The sequence below is a fragment of the Manis pentadactyla genome, chromosome 11 (assembly GCF_030020395.1).
Source record: "Manis pentadactyla isolate mManPen7 chromosome 11, mManPen7.hap1, whole genome shotgun sequence".
NCBI classification, from domain to species: Eukaryota; Metazoa; Chordata; class Mammalia; order Pholidota; family Manidae; genus Manis; species Manis pentadactyla.
Window position 1 is genome coordinate 3,750,352 of NC_080029.1, and position 19,019 is coordinate 3,769,370.

At 47.9% G+C, this 19,019-nt stretch overlaps 1 protein-coding gene and 1 long non-coding RNA gene across 5 annotated transcripts in view; both read right to left on the reverse strand.

Annotated features, from left to right (window-relative positions):
• Positions 1–4,150, reverse strand: LOC130679447 (uncharacterized). The gene is made up of 3 exons (XR_008992388.1): positions 3,726–4,150; positions 1,619–3,087; positions 1–665 (listed from the first exon to the last, which is right to left on the reverse strand). It is a non-coding gene; the product is annotated as an uncharacterized LOC130679447 (long non-coding RNA).
• A 639-nt stretch (positions 4,151–4,789) lies between these two features.
• The window catches only part of PPP2R5C (protein phosphatase 2 regulatory subunit B'gamma), a 123,420-nt gene continuing 109,190 nt past the window's right edge, over positions 4,790–19,019 (reverse strand). For 2 of the 4 annotated variants that reach the window (XM_036882443.2, XM_036882445.2), the window contains one exon: positions 5,020–7,500. In XM_036882443.2, coding sequence (XP_036738338.1) covers positions 7,369–7,500 — 132 coding nt within the window. In that variant the 3' untranslated portion in view covers positions 5,020–7,368. Of the gene's footprint in view, positions 7,501–9,606; positions 9,665–12,654; positions 12,780–19,019 lie in introns of all 4 variants that reach the window. The other 2 variants (XM_036882447.2, XM_036882446.2) reach the window with 2 other exon arrangements.

Genomic DNA, 19,019 nt, shown 5'->3' on the forward strand with positions numbered 1-19,019 from the left:
GCAACATAAAGGCCTACCCACAAATACATAACTCCTGAGGTTAAACACGCGCAGCCTGCTGGGGCCCAGCGTTCCCGAGCGACGGGCTTTCCTTTCTCTGAGCCTATCTGATTTTCTGTAAAACAAGGGATTTGAACTAGACCACAGGTCCCTAGATTTCCTGATCTCACAGGTCAGGAGGCAGATCAATTTTATTATCTTAGTATTAAAATTTCTGGGAGGTGGGGCACAGTATCAGCAACTATTTTTAAGTAGGAAATTGTAAAAAAAAAATACTATTTGTTCTTCATTTCATGAAGGTATATTTCAGTACCGAAAGTGGAGGAAAAGCATGGCTGTTAAAGGATAGCGCTTTAACTGCATCAGTTTTCTGAGGAAGCAGCTCCGTTGCCCTTTTCTGTTGCCTGATGAAGATGTGGAGGCACTTTGTCGCGCAGGCTGGCGGTAGGGATGCGCGCACCGTCACTGGAGACCCGCCGCTGGCCCTGGTGTCTGTTCAGGTGGAGACTCGGTCTCACCGTGGTACCACGTGGATGTAGGCATGGGGCCAGGGCTTGGGCGATATGGTTCTGCCTGGGCACTGCTGTTTGCTGAGCCTCCGTGGTCCAGAGGCTCCTCACCAACCAAGCAACTTGCTATGACATGAAGTTGTGCCAGTCTACAGGCTGCAGGAAACATGCAAGGGGTGGGTAGCTGTGAGTTACGGCTCCTCGCCTACCTCTGGTGCGGACAGTGGGCCCACGGTGTCATGGATGAATGAATGAAGTAAGTCACGGAGTTTCTTTTGCCTGAGATTCCTGCCCTCTAGGCTCCTTGCCTCCTTGCCTGCCCTCTCCAGCTGCTGGATAATGTAGGAAGAGTCTGCTAACCTAAACCTCCTATTCCACTACTCAGTACCAACACCTCCTTTGCCAGCCAGACCACACTGGACACCAGTGGAGCAATGAGCACATTTACTCCACAATTGGACCCGAGTTGAAGGGGAAAATGTACAGCAAGATATATTTTCTGCACTTATTTACTGCTGATGTGAAATTCAGCCACCTCTTGGCTATTTCCAGGTGGTGAGCTCTTTCCTCTCAGTTACCGAGAATGGCCCACATTCTGCAGGTTCTGTTGTTTCTTACAGCTGTTTTTTGTGGTCTCTGGAAGCCGCTGCTTTCTCAGATGGATTGACTGGAAAGCAGGCCTCCCATCTAGCTGGAAGTCCCGTGCTCTCACTGCTCACACATGGCCACGCGGTGGGAAGAGCTCCTGGTCAGAGACCCCATGTGGACTGCCAGCCTCCGGCTCTTCGCCAGGTAACAGGCCTCTCTGCACGAATGGCTGTGCTGGGGCTTCACCCTGCCCACAGAGGGTTCTGGCTGGTGACCTCTAAGCCCGAGGAATGTTCTGCCTGGTAAGAGCCTGTCTGATAAGGGGTGGGGGTCTTGGTCCACACCGTGTTAGCTCTACCTTTGGAGGGGCGGGACCAACCCCTAGTAAAACACCGACTCTCGTCTCCCATGCCGTCTTCCCCTGTACTGATTTTCTTCTGTTCCCCTTCACTGTCACTAACTGTGACCGTGAGTACAGCAGCTTTGCTCACGTCTCAGAGTCCTTCCTGGGAGTTACCGACCTGAGGTGGTCTCGGGGGCATCCGGAACCTGGCAAGAGCCCTTCCATCAAGTCAGGAAGCCATCAGGCCCAGCGTGGGCTCCGCGTAATCCTCCTTCTCTTCTCTGCCCATCATGCTGGTTTACACCGACCTGCTCTAGTGTTTGGGCTTCATTCCCTATTTCATTCTAAGTAGCAGGCTTTCCCTCCAGTTTTGTTGAAGCTCATGAAGAAACAATTCTGGAAGAAGCAGCCTCAAGGTTTCCCAGCAGAAATCATCACTGCAGAATCAATGACAACATTGACAAACAGAAAACAATTCATTCAATAGTGGCACTTGCTATATGCATTTGCTTTCAGCTCAAGAGCAGCAGACATGTGGCCCTGGGGGTCAGCCTAGATTTCATGGGCTCCTGGCAAAGCTCACAATGGTGCCCAACATTCGGGTCTGCAAGAGGCTCCAGCCACAGGACCGGCTCCTGTTCAGGTGACCCTGCTCTGGTGTCAGCCTTAGGCAGAGTGCTCACTGTGGGTGACCTCTCGGTTGAGGAACCCACTTTCAGCAAGGTCTGCACACCCTTCACACCCTGTGTGTGTGTGAACAGGCCCCTCTCTGCCCTGTGGTCGTGGAGGAGGCCTGGGCTCACACGAAGCCACTCGGGGAACATGTGGCTTCAGGAGGAAACCCTGTGAAGGGATCCGAAGACCTACCCGGTGCTCTCACAGCCGGAAGGTGCCTTCAGTTTACAGTTAATTTGAGACCAATTTCTATAAGACGCGTTCTGGACACAGCAATGAGGATTCTAAGGAGGTCACACCTGAGAGAGAAGCTTCTCAATGTTACCTTTCAGCGCCAGGATCCACCTGATCTGCCCCTTCCCCAAAGCCGTCATCCATATCCTGACTCTGTGTTGTGTGTGTGTGTGTGTGTGTGTGTGTGTGTGAGAGAGAGAGACAGAGAGGGAGAGAGGCAGAGAAGAGAGAAAATTCTGGGATGCAGACCCATTTGATGAAAGCAATTTCCTTCAGGGAAACGGTACGTAATTCCAGGGGGTGTTGAAGCCCTACCCAGTCCTGGGGTCAAGAACCTCACTCCTTACCTGCTGCTCTTTCTCCACCACAGTTGTGCTGAGTGTCCGCCCAAAGGTCTGTTACTGGCTGCATTTACTATCGGTATTAAAGACATTTTTTTTGGCAACTAACCAAGGAGATGGATGTTAACTAAACTTACTGTGGTAACCCCTTCACAGCACATGTATGCCACGTCAGTATGCCGTAGCCCCTAAACTCATGCAGGACTGTCATGTTGATTATATCTCAATAAAAGTGGGAAAAAAAGATGGGTCAAAACACTCCTGCCACTGGCCCATAATCAGTCACACATCACCCGATAAACAAACCATAAAGCCTCGTTCTCGAGCTGACACTTATTTCACTGAATGTATCTAAAAGCCCCACAGGCGCCACCTGAGCTGGATACATCAGCACAACCTGGGGAGAGAGAGAGCTGAGTTAGTTTCTTCCCCCTCTCCTGCCAAGTTCTGTGCCATCTGCAGAGTGGTTTTGTAAAGAGCAGAAAGCTGTTAAGAGAACCGGTGTGGGGAGACGCTTAGCCATGAAAGAGGCTGGGCACACCCTTCAGCCCTGGGCATGGGAGTAAATCCTAGCGGGTCCTTCTCTACAAAGGAGTGAATCCTAGCGGATTTCCAACTGTTTGATAGTTCAATCTGTTCTTTTCCCTCAAACAAAGCTTTATGTAAAATCACATTTATTAAAGAGCTGAATTTTGGATGAACTTTTAGGTCCATGCAGCAGAGCGGAAGTGTTGAAATCTGGCACGTCATGGTTGAGTGTTTTTCAAGTAGTTCTAGTTCAGGAATGCTGCGCTCGGGCCGGCCCTCCTGCGCGCACGGCCACCCTCAGCCGTGGGTCCCGCGGGTTTGCCAGGGATCCTGGGCCCCCATCAGTGTCCCCGCCTCCCGCTAGGCGATCTGGGCATCCCGTGGGGTGAGGCAGCGGCGGGGTCTCGGGCTGGAACCCGGCTCCGCTCAGTGCTGGCGACCTTGGGCAAGTGGCGGCCTGTGTGCCTCGCTTTCCTCATCTGTCAGTGAGGATGCCAGGGCGGATACCTCGGTGGGTGCCGAGAGCCAAGGAAACCCAGGTGAGCGGTGCACCGCAGCCTCCGCGAGCGCCGTGACTGGTCGTTCATTGCCCACTTCTCACAGGGAGACAAAGCCGCTTCGGTTTTGCTCCTGGGCCTCTTGCTACCCTGAGACAGGAGCAGAACGAATGGACTCAAGTCTCAGAGGGCATCTGTTCTGGAAGTTCCCTCAAGCGCTCTGGCGCGGCGGGAGGTTACCCAGCCCCGGAGCTTCCCCGGGCCCCCAGCTGGGGGACGAGGGGCAGCTAGTTAGAGGAGTCAGTTTCAGGTGCTGCGCCAGATCCAGTGTCTTCTGACCAGCACGTCTGCTCCTGGGTGGAAGTGGGGGGTGTGTGGTTCTCCCAACACTCCACGGAGTTACCCGATGCTCAGGTCATAGACGCTGGAGGCCACAAGGCCGCACGGTGCGGGGGGCTTGGCCTCTCCAGGGCACTGCTGCTCCAAGAGTGAGGTCTGCACCCCGTCCGCGGGCAGGGCACTGGGAACCCTGGAGGGATAAGGAAGTGAAGGGGCAGGGTGGCAACCAGCCCAGCCCCCAAGGAGAGGCGAGGCCTGTCGCAGTGCCTCAGGGGAGTAGCTTTATCCCAGGCCTACTCTCCTGGACTTTTCAGGACAGCATCATGAGGGGCATGCGCTCCCCATGAGGGCAGAGTTGGGAAGATGCCAAGTTCACGTATGCTCATTGATTCTACTGTTCTCAGGCGTTAATTTCCTCTCAGGCATCATTGTGAACATCCTGCTTAGGGCTCCACTAGCTACGTTTCTGTAAACTGTATTCTGATTCACATTTGCCTACTCAGAAAATGAGCGGTGTCAATAAAGTCGCCTCCACTAGGGCAGCAAACATGGAGTTTACAAAATGCTTGGAAAAGCCTGGGCTGGAGCAAGTAGCAGAGGTGCCCACAGACTCCTGGTCCCCGCCTCGCACAGCGTCCCTGGCGTGGCTGTGCTCAACCTAACGGGTAACTGGATAACAATGATCAGAGCCAGCTTGCCCAGCAACGTGGCTAAATTTAGTTTCATGATGAGCGATAAAATTCACATGTTCTTTATTTAGTCCATATAATACACCATTTTTAGAGTTTTTAAAACTAGATAAAAGAGCATATTAAATGGTAAGTGTATGAAGTTTCTCTTCATAAACAATGTCAAAACCAAAAGGTTTGAATTACAAAATGTTAAAAAATATGTAGGTACTTAACATTTCACTAAAGCATAAAGTTACAGATATTTTCTAAAGAAAAATAATTGTGCCACTTACCTATTCTTGATGTTTCTATGAACTTTTTTAATTCTGTACATAGGACATTTTGTACAAAATATGAAGTCTACATTTTTATTACTTATTACCATAAAACAAAGATACAATGTATGTACAATATTAAAAGGAAGCCATACTAAAGCCACACTAAAAAGACACTCAGAATAGTGACATTTCTGATGCACAGTTACGTTTTGGAAAGAGTGAAGATGCCAAACTCAGAACTTTATGAAGAAAAACAGTCACCAGTTTATTTTTAATGTAGTACTTTTGAAATCGGTTTGGTACAGAATAAGCAGTGTATCTATATAATAATATATAAGTGAACGATTAGCACAGGGAATCTGAGTACTAACTAGGAAAACTTTAATAGGCCAAAATATTAAATAATACTCATGTCAAAGAAAATTAGTTTCTCTCAAAAGTTTTTTTTTTCCCCTTTTTGGTGAATGTTTGTCTTCAATAAAGAGCAGAAATAAAACCTAGACAAAAAAGATGTTCTTATACATTGAGCTTTACACAATCACCCGAACACTGGTATTTTGCTTTTTCCCTAGGGCGAAAGAGAGCCTTCCCAGAAATCTCTCACAAACATACTGAACATCCAAAAAATCAAGGATATTTGAGAATCTATCAGCTAAAGATGGAAGTTCAAACAATGGTATATCAAAATACATAAGACACTGCTTTATACAATAAAAAGCACCCTTTTTCCCTCAGAAGGAGAAGGCATCTAAACTTGTTTAAATTATAAATTTCATAATGGTAAAATGGATACTTGTCAAGTTTCTCAGGAAGCGTTTCTTCTCGCAAAATAGGCCTTTCCACTTTCCGTGGGGGCAGCCTTTCAATTTAGAACTTGCTCTAACCCAAGAAACCCCCTCCCCACCGGGACGCAGGAAGCACACACTGTCAGCGGGTCTCCGTGAAGCCCGCGGGCAGCGGGTGCCCAGCGCCCCATCGGAGTGACGTCTGCTTTTCACAGCGTTCTGACGGATGGATGCCCAAGACCTCGACTGAAAATCAGATCCTAAAAGAAGCCACGTTGTAACTTTTATGCATCAAGACATTTAACATCAAGTTATCTAATCTTCTGCCTGAGACAAGAGAAACTAGAATCGCTTGTCTAGAATAGCTGTGCACATCTCAGATAGCTCTCAGCAGGACAAATCAGTCAAAATACTGGCCACCCTGAGAGAAATGAAGACCAGAGAAAGCACTAAGTTTAAGGACTTCCCTCCTCGTGCTGTTCCATCGAAAACAAAGAGCTCAGTACGTGCAAGAAGTCCGAAACACATAGCAGCATTCGAAGGCCGGCAAAAACCCAGACACCGTACTTTCCTGAAGAGGTGTTTGTAACGTGCGCTCTTTTCACCAGAAACGGATTCATTGGAGGTCACCCCCGCTGTTGCTTCCTCTAGGCTCTCAGAACCACGTGACAGCTCTGGGCCAGGGGCCCGGCGGCGCGCACACAGGGCTGTTCTGTTACCGATGCCTAAAGGCATTGATTGCACCGGCCGCGAACTGGCCTATCTCAAAACGATCTCGTTCTAACTTTCTACAAAATGTGGAATTCTTGGAGACTATGATTTTATTAACACAAGAGCCTTGTTAAAGGGCAACAATGTGAAAGTAGAGAAAAAAAATCGGCAAACAAAAAAATTCACACGTACATCACTTTAAAATTCCAATTCCAGTCAAGGCAGACAGAGGAAGCTCTTTTCAAAATAAATTTCTCCTTTGAGCTTTCTCCTGGAACCCTGGGGCTGGACCACAGACTGGGAAATATGGCTTTAGCTACACACGAGGGAAGCGACATGGGGCCAAAGAAAAGAGACAACTTGGGGAGAAACGGTGGCTGAGGATTGTCGTGTCACTATTCCCAGAAAGCTGTTAGAACAATGGCGGCAAAGAACCATTTCAATGAGATAAACTAACAAACAAACAAACCCCCCCACCCCCCGAAACTGCTGGCATAACGATCACATGGAAACAATTCCAAAGGTTGTAAAGTCTTAAAAAATAGGTAATACTTGGTTAAGGTGTTCCTTTGATTTGGAAAACATTGATATTCTCAGAGAACCACCTGTTTCAAATTTAAATGGGCATGGGTCCACCTGGGGAGAACGCGAGGACGGTGCCCGGGCGCGTTCCTCGGCTGGTCCGGGCAGCGGCGGGGTCTGCGAAGTCACCATTGTTTGAACTCCGGGTCTCGAGCTGAGGCCGGGGCGTTATTGCCTACAGACGGGGTACAAGAGAGCTTTGACTTGAGTGTAACTGATCGGTATGGCACAAAAGTATGCATTTCCTACAGAGTCCAGGGAGGGGCCGGCGGCCGGCCCGCGGGGGGCTAGCGCCCGTCCTGGGGGCCCAGCTCGTCGGCCCGGCAGCGGGCCTCCAAGGCGCTCCTGGTGTGGGGGTCCTGCGGGGGCTCCGCCCGGCGGCGCGCGGGGGTCCGGTCCTTCTTCACGTCCTTCTGCGCCTGCAAGCAGAGAGGCCGGGCGTTGGCTGCGGGCGAGCTGGCCGGCCCTCGCCGCTGCCCCACAAGGCCGGAGGGCGGCCGCGAGCCGGGCATGCAGTGCGCAACCGCGGCTGCCCGCAGGGCCCCACCGCAGGGGGCCTGGCATCTACCACCTCCGTCATTAGCCCGGAACGTCACCTCTGTTAAAAATCGCCCGGTGACCAGCGTGCAGCGCTGTGTGTATGGCACTGGCACGCTGGGCCTCCAAAATGTACAGCTTTGTACCGAGTACTCAGCCCCTCTGTTTTGCAAATCCACCAGTTTTAGTAAATCTAAATAGCAACTCCCGCCCTCCAATTTCATAAAATGTTACCAAAGCTATTTTATGGCCATTTCAGAAAGTTGAAATTTTCTTTGGAGGAATGCATGAAAAACATTGAGGCCAACACAAAGTCTAAACTTCTATTGAATTTGAGAAAAGATACTTAAAATAATAAGTATTAGATGGGTCATTTGTGGGGAAAAAGTTCCCTAGAACTTAGAAAAACTGTAATTATTTACATAACGTTTCTTAATATTAAGAAATAAAATACCCCCTTCTCCACCCCACCCTCTTCCTGAAGTTCAGGACATTTGGGTTTTACTTAAAAAAAAAAAAAAATTAAATGAATCCCACTTTTGTATGAAGATTTGGAGAAGTGTGTCTGCAAAGAAAGGGGGGCTTGATATGGGGAGTTTATACACCCAAAGCACCCATTTCCATTCAGTTTTGAAGTAGGGCCATTGTGTTAATACCAGTACTTTTGAGACAAAACAACAAAGCCTCTTCAATCATCTAGAGACTGTTACTGAAAATGTTAACCAGAGCCAAGGATTCCTTTCTGTTCAGGGTCTCCATCAAAAAAGAGACCTTATTTACAGAGTAAGGTTACTTCTGTGGTGGTGACCTATTGTCCAGCGGAGAAAATGTAAGTCAAACACTTAATAGCAGAAAGAACAAAACTGCAACAACTGCTCACAGTTTCCAGGTGTCTGACTTGGGTAGGATAAAGTTCACGTTACTTTGCTTTGAAATGAAAAAGTCAAGGACCCACAGAAGTCATACATGAAAAGTTCTCATTTTTTGCAGAGCTACTATTTCTTAAGAGTTCTTTGCAAATTTATCTGTGGAAACAGCAGTAAGGGCAGGTTTTAGAAAGAATTTTGCATGACATCATTTTAAGATCACGTCTAGAAATGTTGAGATGTTATATTCATCCATGGTAAGGGCAGGAACTGTTTTAGTGTGAGATGCCTTGGGAGACTGAAGGGGGATGTGCTGCCACAGTCACCACACACGAGAGTGCTCTCAGGCGGGCAGTGTGTTTGCCTGAGAGCCATGAGAAACTTGGGGAAATTCGACCCTGGATTCTATGTCCCTTCCATATTGAGCTATAAAGCAAAGCAAAGCACAGCTAAGTTTTTTACATTATTGAAGTATTTAATCACTGTTCACATAGGCATGAGACCTAAATGACTGGACACCCTGGGGCTGGACCCAACGACTGCAAACTGAGGAAACAAACATGACCCCGGAGCTTCAGGAAGGGCCAAAAGCTGGAGGGCACACCTGAGTGTTGGAACTTGGTGTGTAAAGAAGACAATAATTTCACTAACCATGAAGGGAAAAAAATCAGAAAAACAGGAGGCAGGAAAGGATGAGAAAATCACGTACACGGTCACCCTGAATGGACAGCACTTGGAGGGATGTGCTGCGAACATGCTGGCACTGGGGGTGCCGAAGGGACCGACGGAAAGCAAAGCCCTGAGACATCCCTGCTGGGGAGGTGTAAGCTGGGAAGAAACGGCCTCTGCTGGCAGAATGACAGACCTTAAATTTGTACAGTAAAGAGTCAAAGAACATCACGGGTTGGACATGCATAATTGTGTGTGTTTTTACTACTTAATTTAGGACATGGCCAATCAGAGTTTCTTTAGGGACCAAATCTGTCTCCACCACCACATGCTGGGAAGACCGGGAGAAAAGGCAAATACTTCATGAACACAATGCTAATGTCAAGTCTTTTCCTAAATATAAAAGCCATAAGCACACTCTACACTTGAGTAATGAATACCTTCCCTTCCCACCTTTTGTCTTTCTACACCTTCCTTATCTGCGTGGTTGACACGGCTTTTCTCCCGACCATTAAAAATGAGAATTGTAAACATTTTAAATGTCTCTGATATAAACATCATTCACATGAAATTTGCTAGTTTTCTTTGGGTGTTCTACATAGGGTTATGGGTGTTTCTCAAAAGAAATGCAAATTATGGTTCTGACCAGTCAGTAGAGTTGAATTTCCGCACACAATTCCCATCACCTACATACACTACCATTAGGATTTCCTGTCCCCTCTTCTACTGCCATGTTACCGTTTACCTCTCACATGCCTACCATCCCGAGCCAACATTCCAATCAGTTTAAAGAAATGTGGAATTATTTTGGAAAAATAAAATGAGCCAAAAATAGAAAGGGCACTGGAAATAGTCCATGTTTAGTTGCTAGCTCTAACTTACGTTGATGTGGTCTCTACAGCACGCACATAAATGTTCCTGCATCTCGGCTGGTATATTCTCTTTGCTTTAACAACACTGTTTTTGAGAATTCCAGGAATAAAACCCCAAACATTTTCAAATTAAGAAATCTATTGTCCCAGATATTATAGCTAAGAGATTGCACTTTAAATATCTCTACCTAGACAGGTTGAGATTTAGGGGGAAGTCCAACTGATCCATAGAAACCTCTACGTCTCGAAATTGGTAGTGTTAGCCTTCCAATTTTATTCTTTTTCAGAGTTGTTTTGGACCCATTCTAGGTCTTTTGCTTTCCATATGAGTTTTAGAATCAACTCGTTATTTACAAAAAATAGCCTGACGGGATTTTGCAATTATGTTAATTTGGGGAGAACTCATATAGCGGCATTGATTCTTCCTACCCAGGAATGGGAGCTATGGTAACCTATAGGAAGGGCAGGGAAAGAATTTTTGTAAGAGTATCAATTACACCGAAAGCTCAGTTACATGACCTGATTTCAAGAGTCATGAACACATGCTGTGAGTCGGCCAAGAACTACCCTAAGTGTCTATCACTCAGGACCAAACGAGTAGACGGCTCCGTGCCCGCTTTTCGGGCGCTCCTCCCAGGACGGAGGCTGCCCTTTTCTAGGGCGGGGGAAAGGCAACCCGTTGGAAGGCCCTAAATACTAAATATGACCATGTTTTACACGTTCCTTACATTTTGGGCATAGTTTACTCTTTTCCTAGCTTTCACGATGGCATAAGACAAAGGATGTACCAAAAAGAAAAAAAACTTCCTACCCTAAAATATTTATTGCATAAGAAACGGCTTGTAAATCATTAATTTCCTTCCAATTTTGCATGGCCCAAGTGACTTAAAAACTAACGTGTGGTCACCAATTCACAGGCAGGTCTCCTGGCGGGAGGAACACTGATCTTGATTTCCCGTTTGCAGTTAACAAGGTCGCTCCTGTGTCTTTGGCACACTGTAAGCTGTAATATCAACATGGTAATCAAAGAGGTGACCTCGAATTTCTTTCCAAGTTAAAAGAAATCAAGAAGTAGGAAAATTAATATCCCCACAGAGAAAAATAAAATGTCCTGTTTTTTATTAAATCAGGATTGCTAAGAATATTGACTGAAAGGAAATTATGGAATCCAATTGAATTAAGTATAAAATGAGTTACTGCTGGTCACCAGGAGTATACCAAATATTTCCACTGTTTAGTATTTTCAAGTTTGGATGGGCTGAAAGACGCATGCCTTCACCTGCTTATTGTAACCTAAGGCTAGGAACTGGCTGGGCATGCATGTGGATGGCACTGGTGCCTTCCTTCTGCAGGGCTATGAAGAACAAGCCCAGACCAGAGCTGTTCAGCTGGAAAAATAATGCCAGCTGTGTTACATAATTGCAAATTTTCTAGTTGCCACATTAAAAAAGTCAAAAGCAATAGGTGAAATTAATTTTAGTATTTTTAATTTAACCCAGTATATCCAAAATATTATCATTTCAATGTATAGTTAATAACAAAAAATCATGAACGAATTGTTTTTACATTCTTTTCTCTAGATAAAGCCTGGGCATCCCTGTGTTTTAGACAGACTACGGCTCTGTGCAGGTGGCCCCATTTCCAGTGCTCAGCAGCCGTGTGAGGCTTGTGGCTGCCGTGCGTGGGCTCCTGGTAACACCTGATCCTGTCTGATCAGCTGGGGAATACAATTTACTTGAATTAAAAACAAGTAGATTAAAAAAAACCCCAAACTCTATTTAATTGAGCTCTGAATGACACTAGTATCTGTACACAGTATACAGAATAATTTTAGCCACTCTTTTTACATTTCAGAGTTTTAGCACTAGATGTCTTTAGGAATTCTTAAACTGGCTGAAGGAAACTATAGTTTCGAAGACAGAAAAGCCCCTGTCCCCAGATCCAGTTAGGATCATGTCCATTTACATGGACTGAAAACGGAGGCATGTTTGGAGACACACAGCAATAGAAAGACACTCACACACAGGCAGGGACTCAGCACAGCACCCTCTTTAAAGCCTAAATTCCCTATTTCATAGTGAACTGTCTTTGGATCCACGGTGATCTAGGTATGTACTTCCGCCACCAGGGAAGCAAAGCCACCTGAGCAGGAGTACTGCATGAGGCGGTCCTGACAGAGCCCCGAGCCCAGGACGTCCCCAGCAGAGCCCTGGGCCTACAGGCGGTGAGTCCGTGGCTGGACGGGAAACAAGGGCTCCACCTGGTGTCCAGGGCCGAGGGGGTCGACAGCAAACGCTTCGCAGAACTGGGGGGGCCAAAGCACAAGTCGGAGGGATACGGAGGGAAGAGTGGTAAGACATTACTGCGAAGCTTCTGACTTTTCACTCAGGCCGACATATAAAGATTAGTTAAGCTTTGAGATTATTACTGGTAAGTGAAGAAACAAATCTCAGGCCTGTGGTTAAATCTTAGAGAACGGTTCTAGTAACCTGACCACCAAGACACCGTAAAATGTGTATTCCCTCCACCTAATTTTTAACTCCAGTGCACACAGGATGGTGCACCACATCACCTACTCGTTGCACATCTCTAAGCAAATCTACCACGAGCGTCCGGCTTAGCTCTGTGCACGTTTACCTGGCGGGCCTCTTCATTCACTGTCTTTCTCAGCATCTGCACATCTTCAAACAAAGGCCCCTCTGTCTCCACTGCAAGCGGAACGCTCACGGCGCTCGCTGGACTACACACCGTGTACTGCAATCAATGCAAGGCGCGGAATCACTCCGTTAGCGCGGTTCTAGCTCCGGGGGCTCATCCTGGCCAGGGCCACAACTTACACCGACGCCTCCCCATGGCCGGAGCCCGTCAAGAGGGCACACAGGCCCTCGCTTGCCGTGTCCCGATGCCAGGGGCTGGCCCTTCTCCCACGATCAGGTGGGGCCTGGCAGAGACAGCGAAGCAGGCCCCACGGATCACTTCCAGAGGCTCCGGGCCCTCGGTGCGTCCCGGCCGTCGGTGTGGACTCCGCAAGAGCAACACGGTGGGTACACCCTGGATCCGGCCACCAGGGGCGGTCTGAGCCGAAACCTCCCCTTCTTCCCCGCACCCTGCTAGTGGGACGGCTCCTTTGGCCCATTTTCTCAGCACTTCCCTGACTTGCTCAAGCCCCACTGCTGACCGCACCCTTGGGAGCCACCCCTCGGTGCCTCTGGTCTCTCCCCAAACTATGCCACCAGCTTAGGCCACAGCGCTTGCCCCTCTTGGGCTGGGCACCGTGACCTGTGGGTCCGGGTCTCCTGTGTCAGCCTGGGTGCCCCCGCCTTCCCTACGGGGTGACCCTGGGCCTCCCCACCCCTCAGGCTCCGGGGTGGGGAGGAGCTGCATCCGGGCCTCGTCCCTGGCTGTGTCTGCGTGACGTGGGCTCACTTCAGGGGTTTGCCCTGATGGTCAGAGCTGTGTGTGCGAGGGCCTGCTTAGTATTAGGGCTTCGTGTCTACTTCCTCTGCCAGGCGGAGGACAAGGGGAAGGAAGACCCCTGTGTGTGCCTGCGGGGGGCTAGGCCAAGTATTCATAAGTCTGGCAACAAACCTATGGTGTGCGCTATGACCTCATCAGGCTGTTGGGGGCACAGAGGCAAGGGTGGGGGTAACTTGCCTGACGCCCCAGGGACTGTAAGGGGGGCGTCGGGACCCACGCGCTGTCTTCCAGCGCGCTCTCCACTCTGCCCACCACAGGCGCCACCCACACTGCCCGCCCTCCTGCCGCCCTCGCCACCTCCCTCCAGCCCAGGCAGCTGTGGTGCCTCCTCCCAACCCCCCAGCTGCCTCCAGCTCGCTTCACTGGCGGGACCACAGGTCCCGGAGCGTCGGCGACTTCTCAACTGCAGAGCCGGTTTTTGGTTTTTATCCTCCCAGGTCTTCCCATACATGATGATGGAACACAGCCACCCCCGGTACGTGACCCTCCCTGGCCTTTCCTGGTTCCGCTCCACCGCTGGCCCTCCTCAGGTCCCGTCCCCTGCCCATCCCTCGGAGGACAATCTGCCCGTGCGCACACGCCCCGTGGGATCTCACTGACCAACGCCCACAGCCACTTCTGCTCCCCCGCGGCTCCCACGCCTCAGCTCTGGGCCCAGCCGGTGCCCCGGGTACAGTCCCTGCAAACAGGCTGCAGGAGCCACATCCTCCGCCCCATGGGGCACCCATTCCCTCCGCACCCTCTGCCTGCCATTCTGTGCACTGCACCACCCCTCCCATACGCGCCCCCAGGGCTCAGACCCTCTGGTCGCCATCCCTGCCGTTGCCCAGAAGAGCTTCTGAAATGCAAGTCTGACAAGGCTATTTGCTCTGGGACACTTTTAACACCTGGACACATTTTGGAGGATAAAGCCCACCCTTCTCCCTCCCCAGCTTCGCCCCCAAACAGATCACAGCCCTCCTCTGTACCTGTGCGTCCCACTGTCCCCTCTCTCTGCCTTGAGCCCCTTGCCCTGAATTCAGACTGGTTAAGTTCCCCTAGTTGAGACTTCACCTTGAAGGGTGAAGCCCTTTGCTGGGCTGAGGTCCCTGGTGCCGAGGACACCTTGACTGTGGCCTTCCCGTAACTGCAGTGTTTCTTTGCGTACTTCTCTAGAGGCATGGACCCGTCAGTCCTGTTATCTGCAGCACACCGTTCCAATGTCTGTTATAATCTGACCACCTGAACTGCACTCTCTCTGCTTCAGTCAGCCTCCCCTCATGGATCGTAAGCTCCATGAAGCCAGGGCTGCATCTTGTTCTCATCTCTGTATCCCAGGGAAGTCCCAGGATTCAGGACACACAGCTGGTACCCACCTGCCAGGTGAGGTGGCTCCCTGCTCGATGCAGGCAGATGGGGAGAAGGGGGCATGGCACAGGGCTTCGTGCTCGTGGGGCTCACAGCCATGTGGGACAGACGGAGCAGAAGTACTGCAACGGCACAGGCACTGTTTTAACCATCATTTTGGCCTTTGGCTACTCCGAGAGGAAAACAGAGTCCTTTCCATGGGACCTGCCAATGGCCCCTGCTTAGAGCAGTGTGGGCCTCTTAGTCTTGGGGATCAAAGCAAACGGGAGTGCTACAAAATGTTCACAGGAAAATAAATGTCACGTGGCAGGCCCTGGCAAGAGAGGACTATTACCAGCAATAAAACCCTTTGCAGAGGCTGGGGTCCCAAGTGGGGGAAAGGCATGCACACCTCCCCCCCGACCCCGAAGCTCATCTCTCAAAACAAAGGCATCTGGCAGAGCAGGGCCCTGGCCTCCCAGGCATCTCTTCGGTTGCTGTGGAGGAACCTCCCAAATTGCCTGACTTTATCTCACACGATTTTCACGAACGTCGGGAGGAAGTAAGTCATAAAATGTTATGTAGCCTCTTTTGGTGGATTAGAAAAAGCACATTTATGTTAGAAATCTTCAATATTTCCTGATTCTAAAAAATTCATCCATGTATGACATTAACAAACCCCAATGAAGCTGCCACTGCTCTAAAGCAAACATGCCTGAAAATTGGTTTTCCCAAATCCCAGTGGACTTTCTGGGGACGTGCTTTCATGTCTTTGAGGAGGAGAAACACTTGGTTTGTACAAAAGCAAGGGTGGCACCAGGAAGCCATCCAGACACACGTCGGTGAGCAGCTGGTGAATCCCTGGGACTCGGCCCTAGAAAAGGAAGCGATTCATTCCCAAAAAGGCAGATTTGAGATAGAAAACCAAGCCTCCAAAACCCAGCTATTTTTGATACAGAAATAAGAAACAAATCACAGTGATAAACAGAGTTAATTACTTTTTGTTGTCCAATGGCAAGCAGTGATTAGAACTCAGAGCAGCTCTCGAGAGAACGATAAGCGAGCGCGGGGGCCCGTTTCCAGCCCCGGGACGCTGGCCGAGGGGCGCCCTCCACCTCACAGACGCTGCACCAGGGCCGCGGCACGTGCACAGGGCACCCATTCCCCTCCACGCCTTCTGCGGGGGCACACACAGCTCCACACGGGGGCCAACCAGGACGGTGCTCGGACCGCAGCATCGTCACAGCCCACCCCACACCTTTGTGCTCTTACCGGAGTCACTGGGAAAGAGCAGCCAAATGAATAAAAACATAACTGAAGAAAACTCAGGGAAGTACAGAAAAAGGGAAACGAGAGCAGGAAACGTCTCAGCTGGAACAGTGTCACAGCACCAGGGTGACCGGGTCGTGTTTGTTCTGTCAATAGCTCTTCTGCATTTTATTTATTTTTCTATCTATCTGTCTATCTGTCTGTCTATCTATCTATCTATCTATTTATCCAACTTTAATGTCCAATTACTTGAACATTATGGTTACTAGACTCCCCCCATCACCAAGTCCCCCCCACATACCCCATTACAGTCACTGTCCATCAGCGTAGTAAGATGCCTTAGAATCACTAGTTGTCTTCGCTGGTATATTGCCTTCCCTGTGTGCCCCCCTACATTATGTGTGCTAATCGAAATGCCCCTTTTCCCCCCTTATCCCTTCCTTCCCACCCATCCTCCCCAGTCCCTTTCCCTTTGGTAACTGTTAGTCCATTCTTGGGTTCTGTGATTCTGCTGCTGCTTTGTTCCTTCAGTCTTTCTTTGTTCTTATACTCCACAGATGAGTGAAATCATTTGGTACTTGTTTCTCTCCGCCTGGCTTATTTCACTGAGCATAATACCCTCTAGCTCCATCCATGTTGTTGCAAATGGTAGGATTTGTTTTCTTCTTATGGCTGAATAATATTCCATTGTGTATATGTACCACCTCTTCTTTATCCATTCATCTACTCTTGGACACTCAGGTTGCTTTCATTTCTTGGCTATTGTAAATAGTGCTGCGATAAACATAGGGGTGCATATGTCTTTTTCAAACTAGGCTCTTGCATTCTTAGGGTAAATTCCTAGGAGTGGAATTCCTGGGTCAAATGGTATTTCTATTTTGAGTTTTTTGAGGAACCTCCATACTGCTTTCCACAGTGGTTGAACTAGTTTACATTCCTACCAGCAGTGTAGGAGGGTTCCCCTTTCTCCACAACCTCGCCAACATTTGCTGTTGTTTGTCTTTTGGATGGTGGTGATCCTTACTGGTGTGAGGTGATATCTCATTGTGGTTTTAATTTGCATTTCTCTGATGACAAGCGATGTGGAGCATCTTTTCATGTGCCTGTTGGTCATCTGATTTTCTTCTTTGGAGAAGTGTCTGTTCAGCTCCTCTGCCCATTTTTTAATCGGCTTATTTGCTTTTTGTTTGTTGAGGTGCATGAGCTCTTTATAAAATTTGGATGTCAACCCCTTATCAGATGTCATTTATGAATATGTTCTCCCATACTGTAGGATGTCTTTTTGGTCTACTGATGGTGTCCTTTACTGTACAGAAGATTTTTAGTTTGATATAGTCTAACTTGCTCATTTTTGCATTTGTTTCCCTTGCCCGGGGAGAAATGTTCATGAAGAAGTTGCTCATGTTTATGTCCAAGAGATTTTTGCCTATATTTTTTTCTAAGACTTTTATGGTTTCATAACTTACATTCAGGTCTTTGATCCATTTTAAGTTTACTTTTGTGTATGGGGTTAGACAATAATCCAGTTTCATTCTCTTACATGTAGCTGTCCAGTTTTGCTAACACCACCTGTTGAAGAGGCTGTTATTTCCCCATTGTACATCTATGGTTCCTTTATTGTATATTAATTGACCATATATGCTTGGGTTTATATCTGGGCTCTCTATTCTGTTCCACTGGTCTATGGGTCTGTTCTTGTGCCAGTACCAAATTGTCTTGATTACTGTGGCTTTGTAGTAGGGCTTGAAGTCAGGGACCATAATTCCCCCATGCTTTATTCTTCCTTCTCAGATTGCTTTGGCTATTCGGGGTCTTTTGTGGTTCCATATGAATTTTAGAACTATTTGTTACAGTTCATTGAAGAATGCTGTAGGTATTTTGATAGGGATTGCTTGAATCTGTGATTGCTTTAGACAGGATGGCCATTTTGACAATATTAATTCTTCCTAGCCAAGAGCATGGGATGAATTTCCATTTATTAGTGTCCTCTTTCATTTCTGTTAAGAGTGTCTTGTAGTTTTTAGGGTATAGGTCTTTCACTTCCTTGGTTAGGTTTATTCCTTGTTATTTTATTCTTTTTGATGCAATTGTGAATGGAATTGTTTTCCTGATGTCTCTTTCTGCTAGTTCCTCGTTAGTGTATAGGAATGAAACAGATTTCTGTGCATTAATTTTGTATTCCACAACTTTGCTGAATTCAGATATTAGATCTTGGAGTAGTTTTGGAGTGGATTCTTCATGGTTTTTTATGTACAATATCATGTCATCTGCAAACAGTGACAGTTTAACTTCTTCCTTGCCAATCTAGATGCCTTTTATTTCTTTGTGTTGTCTGATTGCCGTGGCTAGGACCTCCAGTACATGTTGAATAAAAGTGGGGAGAGTGGGCATCCTTGTCTTGTTCCCGATCTTAAAGGACAAGCTTTCAGCTTCTCGCTGTTAAGTTTAATGTTGGTTGTGGGTTTGTCATATATGGCCTTTATTATGTTGAGGTACTTGCCCTCTATACCCATTTTGTTGAGAGTTTTTATCATGAATGGATGTTGAATTTTGTCGAATGCTTTTTCAGCATCTATGGAGATGATCATGTGGTTTTTGTCCTTTTTGTTGATGTGGTGGATGATGTTGATGGATTTTCAAATGTTGTACCATCCTTGCATCCCTGGGATGAATCCCACTTGGTCATGATGGATGATCTTTTTGATGTATTTTTGAATTTGGTTTGCTAATATTTTGTTGAGGATTTTTGCATCTATGTTCATCAGAGATATTGGTCTGTAATTTTCTTTTTTGTGGTGTTTTTGCCTGGTTTTGGTGTTAGAGTGATGTTGGCCTTGTAGAATGAATTTGGGAGTATTTCCTCCTCTTCTACTTTTTGGAAAACTTTAAGGAGGATGGGTATTAGGTCTTCACTAAATGTCT